Consider the following 19,902-nt stretch of genomic DNA (forward strand, 5'->3'; position numbering starts at 1 on the left):
CAATTGAGAAAAAAGCTATAACTGAAACACATCTCTTGTTATTTTGTCCATTCAAATTAAAACCTTGTTTTATAAGGAGAGTGAATCAATGTTAACCCGCTCCATCTATAAACCTTATTCATCTTATATTTAATACTTCTCTTCTCCTGAAGTCTATTTTGTATATGATGGATGTTGTTTATCTACTTCATGCTTTGGGATATTTGCTTGAAAAATTCTCTGTTGGTTTGTTACTCAGTTTTTTCTAAAATTTGTTTTGCCTAGGTAATTGACAGCCATAATTTGACACTTTTCTGGAAAATCCATGCTTTGTTTTCTATGAACATAGCTACTATGCTCAATTGTATTTTTGACAGCTGACATCCTAACATGTCAATGACAACATTCACAGAGGTCAGCCTAGTCATCATCATAATCAATTTCAAGCTCAAATACTTCATTCCATTTGAATGTAGAGCTCTTCATACACGTGAGTTTTATAGGACCCCATGAATCAAAACCAAAACACTAGGTCACCCTTGGCAATTACTAAAATATCATGATATATTACAAAAATTGTTCATTGTTCCAACTTCCAATCATAGTTTAAAAACTCATGACTCAGCAAACCCAAATTTGACTCAGATTTAACGTCTCCACAAAAACTTGCCAAAACTCAACGAAATTTTCAAACATAAAAAAAAAAACGTATTCTGTAAAATAATTTTAAAGACCCTAAGTCAACCCTCCGTAGGTGTGCGAATTTACCATTGTCTACGAATCTCTTAACCCAATACTGCACTCTATTGGGCACATAATTCTGAATTGCCCCACCAACTTTTTTAAATAAAAAGAAGGCACCATGTTTTACACAATGCAATTTTCGACATAAAAAATGTCATTTTCCCCTATTGCTAGGCACACACTGGATAACTTTGTTTGTGAATTTCAATTTTATACTATCTGCTCGTTTCTCTAGGCATGCCTACTATATAGTCTTAGCAGATTTTACTTTCCAAACTGGTTTCTCCTTTTAAATGGTACACACTTGCACTCTCAAAAATTCAACTTAAAAAATGTCATTTACCTCCATGATGTGATTTTTTAGTATTGGGCAGGGGCCTTGGCTCGATTGGCCAAAAGCATCCTGTTGCACACAAGTGGTGACGGCATCCAATCACCCCATCTACGTGGTACCAGAGGGTGTGTCATGCAACGTCACCAGTCATGTTAAAAGGTTTGCCTGATGCACTGCACAGGTTATAGGAGAGCTATGTCAATTCTTGTCACCTAAAAAAATTTAGCATGGACATACAATTACTTGGCAAATTTATTGCTAAAAAGTCACCCTTTTTGCAAAATATTGCTGTTAAGTTTTTAGGCAAGTGACTCGGAGCAGATTTGTCTTGCAAAAAACTCGCGAGTCAATTAGTTTTTAGTCAATTTTTAAAACTATGGTTTCAGTACCATACACATGCCTAGGTATCTAGAGCCAAGACTCAAGCATAAAAAAACAAAAAGTCACATACTGTAAAATGGCCTCTAGCCTATAATACTAGACTTCCAATCTAAAGTTTCTAGAAATTAGTAATTACATGCACAAATATTGCAAGACTAAACCATATCACAGAAAATAACACCAAATAAAACTATATTACATTAATTTCATTGCGATGGTATTACATTGTTTGCATTGGCCTTATAAAAGCCTCTTCCCATCAACCACCCTACAACTACCTTAAATGAAATTCCCACACACAACTAACATAATCTTATCAAACCTGATAATATAATACTAGCAACATTATTCAACACATTAACATCCTTTACTAATATAGTAACTATTTATTTATTAGTCTACTAACTATACTATAGATCTAATATTAAATCCCAACATTTTCCCCCTTATTACATCAATACGAAAAAAGGAACACTGCACAAGTGTAAAAACAGAAGCCTGAAATATAAATTTGATAAAGCGAATCCACCGAACCTCCTAACTTACTTAGAACACAGCAAACTAATCACATCAGTGGATGTCTTGACTATCAAACAAGTAACTGAAAAAATATTATATCTCACATGAGAGAACAAATCCCAATCTTGATCAACAATGAGAGACTACTTTCCTTTGAGAGTGTCAAAATCCTTCAATACCCACACAAAGAGAGAACAACTCTTCTCTCACAGTTTTTCCTCCTCTAAGAGTGTCAAAATCCCTCCTCCAATGCCAAGAAGGAAAAAATCTCTTCTCCAATGAAGTACAGGAATACAACCAAGCAGCATAGATAAACTAACCATACCTCTTCCAATGATTACACTATCCACAAATCCTGTCAAGTACCAGAAAGCCCCATTTGCTCCAAGAAGGGACCCAATTAATTGTGGTTCTCAAACAATTGACCATCTTGGAGTGAGAAGTTAGCTCAAGATGGGAAAATTCTCCAACCTCCTTTTTGACTGCTTAGTCCTTGCTCACCAAATGATGCATTAGAATCTCTGATAGGAGCAGAAATCAATGTGCCCATGTACATAATGCAAGGTGTTGATTTTGACCGATAGTGCATCCATTACAATAATAATCCTTATTACTTCAAGATAAGTGACAATAAATTTTTATGCTCCACCAAATTGAAAGTAGGGATTTTTATAAACTCTAATCCTTTAAGTCATAATGTGCAGGACAAATTAAGTTATGAAAAATGGAAGCATAGACTCTTCTACTTACCAATGTAAAGGATCACCAATGAAACGTCTTAGGTATCTCAATAACAACCCAACTTTGTAACAATTCCTAATTGCACGACTAATAACTTATCAAAAAAACAAACTGATATCACAATCCAAATACCCAATCACTCACGGTCCCCAAATGGGATAACCACAATTCTGGGAAAAATTATAGTTATGGAGGTCTTTGTTCAATGTGAGATAATTCAAATGCTTCAATACTCTTGCTTGTGATGGTAAGTACTTTGCAGGATTGCTAATAGGATCTTTTCTTCAAGCTGCCAACATGAATAGAAAGGTCAAACCAGCAACAGTGAAATGCAACTAATCCTGTAGCCAACACTATGTTAACAAATCATGTCTTGGTGAATAGCAGCACTATGCAACCCTCTTTGTGAAACTTAGATGAATCTGCATCTTGGCAAGTAGAAACCTATTCTAGTTTTTCACACAGATGAGATTCAAATGAATATATTGTGCATAGAAGAAACAGCCAAGACTTCAGTGGGAACAACACTAACATGATGGGCCACCAACTTCTTGCGGGTTTAAACACACATCCTTTGCACCCCTACATCAAACACAGAAATCAGATTATATACCACATAAAAAGTCTTTAAGAGCAAGGGTCGGCAATGGTTCGCCTGGCAACACCTTCAAGCCCAACTACTGCAGTCAGCAACAAATAATTCACAAATTCTACAATTGGTGGCCTGCAACATTCATGGCCAGACTTGGCAGGAAGACACTGATACACTTACAAATTCTCACGCTCAGTGCAAAACACTGTCTTATATGCAGCAAACAAACTTCCACTTTGGCACCTTTGTCTCTCTTCTACTATTTCCTCATGCAAACGACAGACAACAACAGCAACACAATGATTAAAATGCATTCCAAAATTCCAAATAAATAAAATTTAAATCACTCGGCAAAAATCAGACTCAATAAATGCCTCACACTTCATCCTCTTCCAGCTTCAAGAATCATCAAACTGCTCCAATACCATGTTGAAATGGCAAGCACATATATTGCAAGAGTAAATCATATTGCAGAGAATAACACCAAATAGAACTATAGTATATTGATTTCATCTGGAGAGTATGACATTGTTTGCACTGGCTTTATGAAAGGCTGTTTCCATCAACCACCCTAGAACTACCTTACCAAAAATTCCTACACAAATACATAAAGTACCAAACACAAAAATATAATACTAACAACATTTCTAGTTAAATTTTTTATCAATAAGCGCTGCCAAGGGGAAAGCTCCCATTTTATTAAAAACTGCAAAGTTTACATTTTCTCTTATGAGCTCTTCTTCAATTCATCTTAGATCTGTGAGACATAAAGGGAAGCAATCCCACAGTAACCTCAACCAGGCATTCCAACTGTGCTACAAATCTCCATATTGCTTTTGTGGAAAGATAAGTTCTCCATTTCCTCGCATTCCTTCCCCAAAGAGATACAATGTTTCTTCTGAAAACCCTTTGGTTTTCATTGCACTGGTATCAAATACACCAGCACTCAATCCATATGAAAGGCCAAGGTGAACTTTCCAGGTCACCTTTGTTACATCATCTCTCTGCGAATAATACTTACAACATTTTTCAACACACTAACATTACTATTATTTATATACTAACTATTTAAACTTTATATATCAACCTACTAAATAGACAATAGATGTTATATAGAATCCCAACAGTTTCCAGCCACTGTCTCTCAATATTACAAATTAGCAAAAGGAAGATAAAAAAGATCATGGAACACATAAATCCAAGCTCCTTAAGCATGGACCACCTGAGCTCCTATAGGGACTGTGCTCAAACACTGCTGATGTGAGCCTACCATCATTCTTTTATTTTTCGTCAGCCAACTCCTACTCTGAGTGAGCATGGACCAGCTTCTCAAGGTTAGTTTCTGCCTGTGCACAAAAGAAATGAGCTTCTTCCTTGGTAGAGCTTCCCCTCTTTTAAAAAGAGATGGCTTGGTCATTCAAGGACTACCAACAGGCAAGGAGAAAGGCAGTCAACTGGGAATGCAGACCAATGTCCATCACTCACAATGTGTTGAATAACCCATCTTACACAAGACAAAACTTCCTTATTTAGCCATGGTAATCTCTATTGATTTTTCTCTATTCCGACTGCTATCTTTCCGAATTATTCAATTGTGCTTTAAATTCAAAATGATCTTGGAAGCTTATGTTGGCTGAATCTAATAAGGATGATTGGTCTTGCAATTTAAGCCCAAGAACAAGTGCAAGGGGGGATTAAGACCCTAGGCCATATCTGGGGGCCAACACACTAAATCGTGAGAACCTAGATGTGTTATATGTGCAGAAGCAAAATTAACAATAGATTATATAGAGATGATAAATAACAATTGCACAAAGAAACATAGGAAAGATATTATAATTGGAACAAAAAAATTATTATTCCGTGTGTTTGACATAGGATACACTTTAGGGAGATGCGTAGTTGTTTATCTTCCACTAGCTAGTCTATGTTATGTTGATGCTATCTAGAGATCAAGATATGTATATATACTGTTACAAATGAAATCTAAAGAATCTTTGTGAGATGAAAAAATTAAGCTCCATGTGACTCTTGAATCTTTTAATGATATGGAGGGGCTCTGCCCTTTAAGGACAAAGGCAAAATCAATTCTCAGCCCTAGGTGGTACCATGTGTTGTGTGTACCTTAGCAATTTAGTTTGTAGGTATCTTGAACCCTGAAAAATTCAATCATGAAGACAGATAAGGTTTAGTGGATGCTTGGATGGCACCCCATCCAAATTGCTTAGATTGGCTTGTACCATTGGAAATGTGTGTGCAATAGTTATTGGAGATGGATTGATGATTTTAGGATACTGAAAACTTTGGAAGAGTGCTTGTAAGTAGTGCAGACTGGGAAATATGAGTTGGCTTTATTGTAGATTATGAAAATGGGCTTGGCAGCATAGTTACCAAGTTTCTAAAACTCAATTCATTTGGGAGGTCAAAATAATTAAGAGATCTAGACTTTTAGAAAAATTTAACAGAATTTCAATGGTAACTAAAAAAACCAGACTGAATCAAATCCAACTGGTCGAAAAGATCTTGAATGGACCGGATTTGGACCACATTTTTTGGACCGGGTGGTTTCCTCAAATTCAACTGATAGCTTGGTAGTATTACTAAAGTTGAATTTGAGTAAAATACTTAGACCAAGAGAAGATCTCAAACCTCTCTTCCTTCACATTCCTAGGCAATTTCTAACTCAAATCATCCTAAGAAAAGTAATGCTAAACTTGACTCCATTCTTCCTTACCAAACCATTAGGACCTAGCACAAATTTCAGGACCTTCACATCTGGGGTGGATGTAGTCAGCGTACAATGTCTATTGTTATGTTCGTTAATATTGGTTACTGCCAATGTATTAATTATTTGTATTAAGTGGGTTGTCACTCTCGGGTAGTTATGTGTCAGTTAACAGTCGTGTCCCTCTTGGCAACTGTCAGGTCCTTTAAAATATGTTGTGTACCGCCAAGGAAGGTAGCATGGTATAGTCGGATCAATTGTAATCCTTGGCCGACCATCTCTAGTCTTCTTCTCTGTAATAATTTCATGAGCGAATGCAGATATAGTTTACTACTGTATTTGGTATGCATTGTCATCTGAGATATTATTTCCTGTATTTAATTTATCAAATATAGTAGCAAACAGTGGAGAATGTTGGTTTCAATAGATAGTAGGATACAAGAATCTTGGATTAAACAATAATTGTGCATTTTGACTTGACCAATGTTCCTACACATCACCTTAACCCACAAACCAAAGAGTTAGAGATTAGAATAAGCTGAAATATTAATATGTACAGAAATGAAATGTCATTAAAGTGGTTGCTATGTTACTAGGAGATGCGTCTCTGACCCCCTCGGACACATCTCAAAGACCGAGACACGTCTCCGATACCAAAGAACTTGCTTGAGATGTCTCTGGTCATAGGAGACTTTCAGCCGTAGTCTCCTGCAGACTCCCACCGTCTCCCACGCAAAAGGCATTCTCTCCCACACAAATAAAACAACAAAAAACCTAAAGCTTAAAAGTTAAATGCATTGGGAAGCTGGAAAATAAACATGTCATGGAAGGGAAAATAGGAGCTGGTGCAAGGTAGGAGCCAACATGAGCCGACGAGACCACAAGTATTTGCCATTTGGATATTTGCAGTTTGATGCAAAGCTCAAAAGATATTCATATTTTCTATATTCTTGCTGATGTTCTTTTAATTCCTTTATGCAGACTTTGAAGTGTACACAATGGGGGTGAATTCTAAATTCTAATAGATCCTTGGGAGTCATGAATTTGATTGTGATAATACATTTGTTGCCGGGAATAATCATTATGTTATGTTGTTATATTATGTTTATGTTGTCGTCGGTAATAATGAGTTACGGCGGTCAGTTAGTTAGCCAACGGGTAGGTAGTTGGAGTCGCGACGGTTGTGTCGCACCCCTTCGGGTATTATATATTGTGTACCTTTTCTTCGAAGTAGGATCATGTTAGTCGTGTCAGATGTAATGTTATAAGCACTTATTGTACATGGACTGTGGAATTAATACAGAGGCTGGTTATTTAATATATTTCCATTATGTTCTGTGCATTTACTTTCTGCATTTAACCGTTTACCCGAGAGGGCAAACATTTGGTGCCGCTGCCTAGACGAACTCGGGAACAAAAGACACGGATGGCGCACGGACACAACGGGCCTACCCATCGGTGAGATTGACCCAGAGGCCGACGACGCTCAAAGGGAACAATCGTCGTGGGACGCAAAGCGTGATGGCAAGAGGCGAAGGGGAAATTGAACCTTGTAATAATCCCGACACACTGCTGATATAAATTGTGGCTGAAAGGCAAAATAAAAAATAAAAATAATAAAAAAAAAATTGTGTACATGGCGTGTGTTTGTTGTGTATGGAAGTGACTTATGCCCAATAGACTAAATAAGGACAAAAATAAAAAGATACAGAGTGACGAATGGGAAGTGGCACAAACCGCGTTGAATCTCAGATAGCAGATAGAACGAAGGCGTAGGCTAAGGCAGCTTGCCGAGGGACGACCGGCTGAGGGGTTGCCCAAAGGGAACCCAGGAGGTGTCACGGAGGTTGCGGAGGCAGAGATAGACGGAGAGAACTACACTGTCTACACTGTTGTAGGGCTGCCAGAAGGAGTCACGGAGGGTGCCAAAGGAGAACTCTATAGTTCGCCAGAATACCACCGTAGGGTAAGAAGCCGCGAAGAGTTGGTGGAACAAACAAGGCGAAGTCTAAACCTGATTGACGCTACCAAAGACTTGCTAAAGAATTTGTCCATTTCAGAGGACAACCGGAGGGAGACAACGGAAGGTGACGGTACGACCGAAGGTGCCGAGGGAGCACAAGGGTACCGTACGGGAGGCAATTTGTTTGGTTCGGTGTCAGCAACTTTTTCCGGAGGACCCACGAGTGGAGGTTCAGTTGCAGGAGGCGGAGGATCGCCAGGTACAAGCACACAAGGAATTAGAGGAGCGAGACCCAGCGGTGGGATGGCGAGTAAACAAAAATTGCCAAAGTTCACAAGGGAGGGCAAGGAAGACCCCTTATGGCACTGCCGTACATGTGAAACCATTTGGTCCGCCAACGGAGTAACAGACTAGGATGACTGGGTACAGCAGTTCCCAGCCACATTACGAGGAGTTGCCATAGATTGGTACTCCGATGTGGACAAGCAAAAAGTGGCCACGTGGGCCAATCTACAAAAGGAATTCACGGGGGAGTTTCGGTTGCTCCGTGATGACAAGGAAATTGTAACGGAGATATACAATACCAAATAAGGTACCAGGGAGACAGTACGGGCATACAGTCAGAGGCTGAAAGAACTCTTGGGTAAAATGGAAAGCCAACCCGCAGATGGATTGAAGAAACGATGGTTCGTTGAAGGGTTGAAATCCTCCCTACGGAGGAAGATGAAAATTGTACCACCTACATCATATGACGATGCCTATAATAGGGCGATGGACCTAGAGAGAGAATACAAAACGTCAAAGAAGAAGAAAAGTAATAAATATTCATCTGACGATGATGAAGACTCTGACGGGGAAAGCAGCAGCAGTGGCAAATCGAGTAAAAAGGTGCACGCTCTCCAAAAGGACATGGAACGAATGTTGAAAGAATTCAAAGCCATGAAGGGGAATACAAGTAAGACTGAAGAAAACGACGTGTGGTGTACCGACTGTAGGAGTGACGGACACACCAAGGGGTCCTGTCCCAAGAAGGCTTTCTGCGACATTTGTCAGATTGCGGGACATTTGACAAAGGAATGTCCCTACAATATGAAAACCAGGAGCCAACAAATTCTCTTCACGCAAGAGCAAACGGCCGTCGGAACTTCACATACCAACACAACGACATCATCTGGAGGTTACCGGGACAACAGACGCAGTGGTGGAAGGAATAGCAACAATAACATTAACGGAAGCCGTATCCAGTATGACGCCAAGGGCTGGCCAATTATCCAATGTAGGGCCTGTAATCGGTGGGGGCACTTCGCCCGTAATTGCACGAAGGAAGCCACCCCTCAGCACCTCTGTCATTGGTGTGGGCCAGGCGACCATGAGGACGCAAATTGCCCACAGGCAGGGGTTAATCTCCTCAACATTGAGAAGACTGAGAAGACTGGTGAGAAAGAAGTACTGGCGATCACCCGCGCCCAGACGAAAAAAGCCACTTATCCCGACCCCCGTACGGAGAAGGAGAGATTACGAGAGGCAAAGGCCAATATTGAACGTGAGATGACGACCGAAAGACGGGACAACGAGGTGGCGAGTACATCATTCCGTACGGAAGCGGAAAATAACATCTGCAAATCTTGCAGATAGAGGTGCCGATAAAGGTAAAAGACCTTCTAGACTCTATGCCACAATTGAGGACTGCCATCCTCGCCAATGTGCAAAGCACCGCATTGTCGAGTGCACCACAGGTAGGGGTTCCCGCCACCGCATTGTCGAGTGCACCACAGGTAGGGGTTCCCGCCACCGCATTGTCGAGTGCACCACAGGTAGGGGTTCCCGCCATCGCATCGTCGAGCACACCACAGGTAGGGGTTCCCGCCACTGCTTCGAAGAGTACACCACAGGTGGAGGTTTCCGTCAGCCCTTCGACTGACCCGATGTTACTAGCCTTGAGCAGTGGTAGACACCCAGCTGTGGTAGAAATGGGTATCCGTGGGACCATTCTGAAGGACACCATTGTGGACGGGGGATCTGGGGTGAATGTACTACCAGAAGAAACATGGAAGCGGCTGGGGAAGCCCACCCTATGGCCACCCACATTCAACCTGGTGGGAGCGGACCAACACGGCATTAAGCCACTCGGCCTGTTGATGGCCCAGCAAGTGACAATTGGTACGCAACCATTCTTGTTAGATTTCGTGGTTATTCCCTCGAAGAAGAAAGGCTATGACGCCATCCTGGGAGAGAAGAGCTCGCCTCTTCCGACTCGGACTCAGAGGACTCTAATAAAGGGGAAGGGGGTCCCGATGAAAGCAAGGGCAAGAACGCGATGGAGCCGAATAGTGAAGGGGCGCTCGAATTGGAGGGATGTTCTGAAGATGAGGTATGCTCGCTTAACGGGCTCTTCCACTGGTAGATGGAGGATTACGAAATGTTCCAGAGCTACAGGCTCGAAGTAGAGGAACCAGAGCAAGTAATAGAGGAGGTGTACCTGCCAGAATATAGAGAATATTGGAAGGGAGACGCCCCAAACCCTGGAGATGTAGATAATCCGAAGAGTGTTGGCAACGATTGGAACCCTGTGTGGAAGGCCGCAGCATTCAAAATCTTTATTATTCTTCTTCTTCTTATGTACGGGAAGGAGACCGTGGTCCCTATAGAATTTGTGGTTCCAGGTCTTCGGATGGACATTGAAAATAGATTGGCCACCAACAGGTACAAATTGAAACCCTACACTCGAAGCGCGCAAGGGACCCGAGAGGCCGGACGAACACCCAACAGCCCGAAGGGGGACCCGAGAGGATGGAAGGGGACCTGAGAGGCCGAGCAAGCGACTCGAGAGGCACGGGACAAAAGCAGGAGACTTTTGGGCGAGGAAAACCGAGAAGGATGAAGGGCGATCCCAGAGATAGGGGACCCGAGCCGAAGACTCTCTAGACAACTTTTTAAAAAAAAACCAAAACCGTACGGTCATACGAGATAGTTAACTGTACTGTAGGAAAAAAATTGTGAAAAAACACCACCGCACGGGGCCGTACTGTAGATGACTGTACGGCTGGAAAAAATGGTTAAAAAAAGAAGAGAGAGAAAAACGTGAGGCCACCGGCTCCACCGAAGGTGGAACCACGGTCACACCGACGGTGGGTCCACCGACGGTGGATGCCACCAAAGGTGGATGCCATCGTGCGGTGGTCAACCGCACACCTAGCATAAACCCCCGCACAGCCGCACAAAAAGCCGCACAGCCGCTCCGTCGTCATGGTTCGTCGTACGGTGGAGGGGTGTAGGCCGCATGGGAAGGTGGCCACACAATTGGGAAGGTGGCCGCACGATCGGAGGTGCCAGTGCTGTTGTTGACCGTACAGGGAGGTTGTATGGCCAGGGTGCCATCGGGGACATTACAGTGCCCAAAAAAAAACGACGACGACCAGATTTAAAATGATTCGCTGGAGTTTGAAGCCAGGACATTGGAAATTCAGAGTGGAAAAGAAGGGTTTTTGGCATCTTAAAATATCACAGAAATGTTGTGCGCCATGGACTTTCATATGGTTCTGAGGGTTGTAAATTGGTGTTGGCGGCGGGGGCAGGATCCCGCGAGGGGTGCTACCCCTCGACCCCGCTGGGGCGCTGCCCCAGACCCCGCGAGGGGCGCTACCTCTCGACCCCGCTGGGGACGTTGCCCCCAGACCCCCAGTTTATTTTTGAGCTACAGAATACCACAGGAAGTGTTGTGGTTGTCCGTACTATGAGAAAGAAGCCTATAGCTAAGCATTGGCGGGGAAGCCATAAGCCGTAGAGGGAGACGGATTTGGAGTTTGGGAACAAACAGAGTTTGAGGGAAGGCATTGCAGGTCCGCGCAGTTGTATGACACCAGGGAGTTATTCAGTTCAGTTTTTAGCCTTTGGGGAGTGTGATGGAGGATTTGAGGTGTCTCCTAGCATTTGTGCCAGCGGATTGTGGCCACCTCCAGGCATGACTGGTACGCTTTGAGGAACTCGGAGTATGTCTCGGATGGACGTGAGGTTGCCTTGGTGGATGCACAGAGGGTTCAAGAGGAGCTGACCACCAAGTTGGAGGCAATAGTCCCGTGAGACTTAGTTCAGCATACCCAGGAGTTGGATGCCGGGAGAGCAGCATGGGTGGCTATTGAGGACAAATTGGCTAGGGAGACAGTATCATTTGAGTAGCAGTTGGTGGAACCTGAGACTGAAAAACATGTTTTGTAGACAAGTTTGGGTTAGGCACAGGAGGACTGTGATGGCAAAGGAAGCAATATTGGTGAAATCCGCACTTGAGCATCGGATGGTAGCAGAAAAGGGTTTTCAGGCGAGGACGCAGCAAGTGTATCCAACGTCAGTAGTTCCTGCCGTTCATCTCTATTTTGTATTAAGTCGTTGGAGTCGACTTCTTTTCTTGGGGGGGATGATGTTGCCGGGAATAATCATTATGTTATGTTGTTATATTATGTTTATGTTGTCGTCGGTAATAATGAGTTACAGCAGTCAGTTAGTTAGCTGACGGGTAGGTAGTTGGAGTCGCGACGGTTGTGTCGCACCCCTTCAGGTATTATATATTGTGTACCTTTTCTTCGAAGTAGGATCATGTTAGTCGTGTCAGATGTAATGTTATAAGCACTTATTATACATGGACTGTGGAATTAATACAGAGGCTGGTTATTTAATATATTTCCATTATGTTTTGTGCATTTACTTTCTGCATTTAACCGTTTACCCGAGAGGGCAAACAACATTTTCTTTCTTCATTCTTGTGAGTATGTCTATATTCGTATTCTCATATATATAATCACACAGAATGGCAAAAGGATTTGCAATGTTGAAAGATTCAACTTCTTAGTTAGGCCCTTGCCTTCAGTTTTCTTATACTCTTTGTCAAATTTGATTGATTCCTATTAAGTTTCTTTTGCTTTTGATGAATGTTTTGGTTCTAGGTGAACCCTTTGCTCCTTTTATCCTATAATCTGGATTGTTGTTGGGTGTTTGATAATTCCTTTTTCTCCTGAATGTTTCTCATTGCCTATTTAGTATTTGGGCATACCCTTGCCAAAGGATTTGCAAAGTTGAAAGTTCAATGTCATATTATTTTATATAAATTATAAAATTATATGAAAAAAAGGCATCTCCAAGTAACCTAGTCTCCTATTTTCAAAAATAGACATACTGGTACCAGTACTAGTCTCCCATACCAATACCAATACTAGTCTCTCATACTGGTACTAGTACCGGTCTCTTGGCAACCTAGAATGGCTAGAAGGCAGCTACTTTTTCACAAGATTACACATACATAAACTTGGGGGAGATCTATAGGATGCCAAACTTTTAATTATGGTGTCGTGACATAAGCTGATTAAAAAATTTAAGACATTAGGGAGAGGTGAGAGGAACCAACATAGCCACAATATTCATGTTCCTAGGTGCTCCTAAGTCCCTCTCAATCAAAGACACTAAGCCTTTCCAAGACTACGAGGAAGTGCTATATGTAAGCCCCATAGCTAAATTTATCATCAACCTTTTTAGCTTCCCCATAGCAATGCCTCCATATAACTCTGCTAAAATGTGAAAAATGGCATGCTTCATTCAAGATACGCAACTCTTCCAACTAGGACTTGCACCTAATTAAATGGCTTTCACTACGGATTTAAAATTCCCCTTCACAACTAGATGTTCAAATGTTGGACACTATACCAAGTTGCAATCACTCCACAATTCCTACCACTTCCACCATGTTATTTATCAAGGTTTGGTGAAAGCTCCATGGAACTTTCCTTAGTCATCTGAGTTTCTAATCAACCCTATTGCTCCTACCCTACCTACATTGCCTCTCAAGGCACCATCAAAGTTAAGCTTCCTAAGTCCACAAGGAGGGTCTCCTCTTACAATTCTCTCCTATTTTTGTTTCAATAAATAACTAAATGGTATAACTGTGAAATAATGTCATTGAGTCCCTTAGATGCTATTTAACGTATGGATTGTTTGTGCACTTTTTATCATGTATTTTGAAGCACAGTTGATAGTTTGTAGGTCTAAATAAGATACAGATTTAATGGTTGAAGAACAAATCAAAATTCCTATAATGATTATACATCCTAGAAGCCAATAGGATCCTAATGAATGAGTAAATGGGGTCGCTATCATCCACACACCTAGAAAAGTTATGTTTAATTTTATTAAAATACATACTCTACAGATATTTTAATGGTGACCAAATGGTAGGCAACTTAATGTTTTGCCAACCATTGGAAATGAATGAGATACGTAATCAAAATTAGAAGCATCTCTAACTAGACCCACTAAATCAGGTTTTCCTGGATTTTATTTGGAGGCACCATCAAATTTACTTCTGAAAAATGGATCAATGTCAAGACTTCCAGGCAATTTCAAGACTCTGATCCTTTCCCAAAATAGATTTCCTTGTTATCAGGTGCCACCGATTTTATATACAGTATTATGAAGATTCTTAGGAAGTGCACTTTTTCTCTTTCCTTCTTGTTTACACCATTCTGAAAGAGTTTTCTGAACAAAATGGGAAGTTGTTTTCTTATAAAATACAAATGGATTATAAGGATATTGTTTTCCCATATTAGTATTCCCTCTTTTCTATTTTGAAGTCTCATAGGAAACTAGCTGCTAGGAATATTCATTTACCTCTTCTATCTATGAGAAGCCCAAGTTTGACCAATGCCTATAATTGTACAATAGAAGCACCCAAGAGATACAAAATGTAGTCCTTGCTGCATATTAAACATTACTTGATTTCTAATGCTTTAATCAATCATAAATACAGATTTTCCTACACTTTATGAAGGATCAAATGGGATAACTCAAAAATGAACGTAATAAAAGTTAGAAAAGTGAGTTGATCATCAAGTTACACAATGCTTCATCTAAATAGAAAGGAATAAATCCTGCACCAAGAGTTCCACCATTGATGGATAAGCTAACCTGAAATCCATGGACAAAGACAACCACCCTCAATGCCCTTCTAGCTAAACTAGGATTCGCCATTTTTGAAGGCAAACTTGCTACTCTCTCTTTTGGTATGATGACATCTCCAACTTTGTCTGAAGCACCATTTAGGGTCGAGGAAACGGCATCTTCAACCAAACAAGAACTCTGAGACTGTATCAAATGACGTTCAATATAAAGGACTGGCACCTGAGATAGACTACCAAAAATTTGCATATCTTGAAGAAAGCGGTTATTTATCTGCACCAAAAATACCATCTTTAACATTAAAAAAGCCAATGATAACTACAACAAACTTCAAATCACAATATTTTATAGGATTACTAAACAGCAATGAAACTAAAAGTGAAGAGCTTCATAGAAGGTTAATAAGTAATCATATACCTTCATTTGCTCGATGCTTCTTCGATGCAGCTCAGCAGAAGCTGCTGCAACTAATGCTGGCTGTGAACGAGAACATAATGTAAGGCAAAACTCATCGCGCAACAATATTATTGAAAAGTATGATAGTAAGACAATTATGTTGGCAATTTTCTATCAAAATAGATAGCCTATCAAAATCCAGCCATTGAATTGTCAGTACTAAATTGATTTCTCACAGAGGTGTTACAACGAATACATCTTACATCTTCATTGGAAGCTCTTGCGAAAGATTCCTTAGAAAATTGCAAGTAGCGAGAATCATCACTAGAATCTCCATTGGATGCATCATTTTGCTTAAGTTCCATCCTGTGTACCAACCACATTGACCACTCTGTGCTCCGATCTTCCACCCATACATGACGTAAATACTCCAGGATTTCTATCCTATGCTCTCTATAAGAAAAGGGGAAAAAGAGAGGATTAGAAAGTGTTAGCGGATGAAACAAATTAAAGAAAGTCTGTGCACTATGCAAGTCAGACTTATTGCCATATTCTCTTTTAAAACAGTTTTATAGCACTCAAGTCTTCTTGAATTATAAAAATCATGAACTGCATATAAAATATATACATTTTATTCAAATTTGAAACATATATGCATATTCAATGGACATGAAAGTAATCCTCTTGCATACTGACTTACAGAAATACACTGTGACAATTCAAAGGAAAAATCCAGTTTCCTTTATCTGTAGGGTGATATAATTATGGTTTAAAAAAAAGTAATAAGATTCTTTCTTTAAATTTCAAATACCTGTGGAATGCCAAAAATGAACTCCAAATAGATGAAAGCTGGGTTTCCAATGCCCGGAATGCTTTTAGCATATCTGCCTTGGATATCACTGACCAGTTATTCCCTTCAACCACTTCAGACAGTTCAATATCTTGCTGCCCAAAAGCAATAAATCACCAATTCGAAATCAAGTAAGAATAAATTCTTATAGCTAAGAAAAGCAACCCAAAACTAGCATGTGTACATTGACAGATTGCAATCATAACTGTCAACCAGATATTCGTTTGTGCTTTTGTTAGAAGGTAAGCACTCAGTACCTTGTCCAATGGTGTAAATATATTTACTGATTCTCCAGAAGCTAATTTCTCCTTTTCCAGAATAGATTTAAGGGTCACTTGTTCCATTTTTATCAGATCATCAATATTCCGATTGATTCCCCTACCAATGTTTTCAATCTCATTAATAAGTATATTATGGGAAGCACACAGCAATTTCCACAGGGCAATATCCTCAGCACCAACTCCAGATTCTGTAGAGCTCATAGCCTGAAGTTTGAACATCCAATCAATATCTGCTGTTATGAACCAACTTTCAGTTATTTAAATGTTAATGGAACAGCCAATCTCAAGCATAAGAAACAAGATTTCTCTCAAAATTAAGAAGTAATTGGTGGGATAGGAAAGTATAACAATATCATCAAACTATGATGTAATCTATTTTATCTTTTGTGAATCCAAAATCCCAAACCAGGCCTTGGTACCTAACAACACAACACATTCCTTGAAAACTATTAAAGCATTTTTTGTTTATCTTCTTATATATATTTAGTCTTTATCAGTCAAGTTTGATCAAACTGCATCATGCCACAAATCCATATACACTCAGGTTAAAAATCAAGACACTTGCATAACCACATCCATCTAGATAAGTGTTTCCACCATCAAGAATTCAGATCACAAAATTCTTCATTAGCTTTTCACTTTCTTGTAAACTTGCGATTTTCTTCTTTTAAGGGGTGGCCACCTAATGCACACCTTTTCTTGAAGAAAATACACTTAAGTAGGTTAATTTTTCACAAAAACACTGGAAAATCAGTTTCACAGCAAATTGTGCAGATCAGAGAGTGTAAAATGAAGAAAGTCCTAGTCAAGAAGACCGCTTATGTAAAATGGACAGCTTGTACTCAACAAGAAAGTATGAAAATAGAGGAAACATAGACAGAAAGAACCAAACATCCAGACACAAGGACCACTGGAATAGATAATAACAACAAGGCAAAGACACCAAACCAAAGAGAAGAAGATTATGTCATAGTTACCAAACTCAGACTTGGCAGGCTAATTTCGGACTCGAACTCAGGTTCAGAACTTGGACTCAACACAGTCTTGGCAAATTGTAAAAACCATGAAATATAGAGGTTTTTTAAGGATTCAAAGGCTTTTCTATGCTATCTTCACTAAATCAACTTTAAAGGCATGATGTAAAAGAACTAATCAATTACTACCTACTTTGACCACACACACATTTTACATTGAGCAAATGAAGGATGCTTTCCAAAGTGATTCAAAACCTTACTCCATATTTTTATTTCTAGACTTGAGGCCTCAATAGAATGGCATGTCTTACAAAGACTTGATATGCAACACCATACTTCTAGAATTGATATGAAAATTGTAAAGAAATTTACCTAGTTGAGACAATTCCGAAACATCAACTACATATTCATCACCTGTAAAGAAGAGTAAAGTAATAAGTGCACTAATTGCAACCTATAGGAAGCAACCAAGTACAGAGAACATCTTACAGCCTAGGCTTCTGAAGCATTAAGCTAATGGGGTGGCCTAATGATGAATCATTTAATCCACCAAGAGCAAGAAAGGATGTACTGCACAGTTTTAGGAATAAAATACATTCAGAAATGGGAAGAAACGGACATAGACCAAATAGCTTATAATCTAAGGTTTAGAGCAGGAAATGATTTTGCTTTTTTTTATGTTTTGGGTCACATTATAGAGCATGTTACGAGATTCTAGAATCTAGATCAACTGGAAATTGCCTCAGGCAGACCTAGAAAGAAAATTAAATAGAATAAATTATATTAATGCCCCTAAATGACCAAGAGTAGGTCAAAGTGACTGGAAGAAATCTCAAGCAAATTTAGCAGTCTAGGTCTATGGTGCAATATCGTACAAGAAGGAACATCAAATGAAAGCCTACTGTAGACTAGTCATTCACATAATTCCTGTCTCAATTTACCAACATTGTAGGGAGACATGTACCCAGCCCCCTAGGACGCATCCCAAAGACTGAGATAAAACTCCTGTACCCGAGACGTGGTCGGGAACATCTCCGCAAAGAGGAGACGCCCCGCCAACGTCTCCGCCCATCTCCCATTGTCCCCTACAAACGCAAGTAAAAAAAACCCTAAAAAACACATGGCAAAGACAAAAAACATGATGTAACGCATGGGGAACATAAAAAAACATCAATGCAACCCTAAACGACACACAGGAGAGGAAAAAACATAGCAGGAAATCGAAGAGCAGAGACCTCATTTTTCAACGAAAACCAGGGTTAGTCTGCAGTTTTTTCTTATGCTTTGTTGAAAACAAATGTGAAAAATCACTTTGATATTCTGCAAACCAAAACTGGATCAATGCCAACTCGAACCTGGAGATATTGAAATTTCATATTAAAATGTTGCCTAATACACTAATACTCACATTGATATTATGTATTAGGCAACATTTTAATAATTAATAGTTTAATAAATTAATACTAATAGTAATATTGTAAAATTTCTTTAAAATCAGAAGTATTAAAATCTTTAAATTTGTGACTATAATACTATAGTCTATAATACAAAATACAGTGAATACCAAGGTTGCACTATCAAATGTATTTGGTATTCAATTTATATTGTATTGGTATGTTGAATACTGAATACAGTGAATACGGAATACAATGAATACCAAGGTTGCACTGAATACAAAATACAAAATACAGTGAATAAATTTGGCAAATAAAATTAAAAATACATATTGTCACTGTCAGATACAAACTTGCAATCCAACTATTTTGATAATTTCATGTCAAATCTGATAATTTTTTATTTTTCCATGTAGAATGTCGGGTGGAGGAAAACAAGGGTTGTACCCATTGTGGAAGTATGTTGATCGTGTTCCGAGGCCGAAAGGTTCAGGTGGAACAACCACTATCAAATGTAAACTTTGTCCAATGGCATGGAAAGGTAACTACATGAGGGTGAAGGCTCATTTCTTTCAACAACCTGGAAATGGTGTTGATCCTTGTCAAAATGAGTCAAAACGATATGATGTTGTGAGGGATCAAGAAAGGGCTAATAGGAAAGTTGTTGTTAGAAGGTCTCATGTTTCAACAATAGGGGCAACTACTACAACTCGAAGTCATAATAGAGAGTCAGCGGTCGATGTGACTTCTAGAGATGTAACAACTGAACATGCTCACAAAAGACCACACATTGGCAGCTCAAACCCCATTGGAAGATTGTTTGATGTGCAAGGTTGAGAAGCAATTGATGCAGTGATTGCATGATTCTTTATTGCAAATGGAATACCATTTAATGTCACTTGCTCGCCTTTCTATGGAGAGATGGTCCAAGCTATCAATAATGCACCAACAGGCTATAAACCACCTGGGTATGAAAATATTCACACTACTCTAATCGATAAAGAAAAAACTCAATTAGAGGAACAAACTGCACCTTTGAAAAGAGTGTGGACTATAGAAGGATGTAGTATTGTGATGGATGGGTGGAAAA

General features: G+C 39.8%; 1 protein-coding gene across 2 annotated transcripts in view; it reads right to left on the reverse strand.

Annotated features, from left to right (window-relative positions):
- The window catches only part of LOC131041631 (uncharacterized), a 79,788-nt gene that overhangs the window by 6,686 nt on the left and 53,200 nt on the right, over positions 1-19,902 (reverse strand). For both annotated transcript variants that reach the window (XM_057974781.2, XM_057974789.2), the window contains 5 exons: positions 16,421-16,648; positions 16,125-16,258; positions 15,577-15,766; positions 15,335-15,394; positions 14,927-15,190 (listed from right to left, as the gene is read on the reverse strand). In XM_057974781.2, coding sequence (XP_057830764.2) covers positions 14,927-15,190; positions 15,335-15,394; positions 15,577-15,766; positions 16,125-16,258; positions 16,421-16,648 — 876 coding nt within the window. The remainder of the gene's footprint in view (positions 1-14,926; positions 15,191-15,334; positions 15,395-15,576; positions 15,767-16,124; positions 16,259-16,420; positions 16,649-19,902) is intronic.

The sequence above is a fragment of the Cryptomeria japonica genome, chromosome 4, assembly GCF_030272615.1.
Source record: "Cryptomeria japonica chromosome 4, Sugi_1.0, whole genome shotgun sequence".
NCBI lineage: Eukaryota > Viridiplantae > Streptophyta > Pinopsida > Cupressales > Cupressaceae > Cryptomeria > Cryptomeria japonica.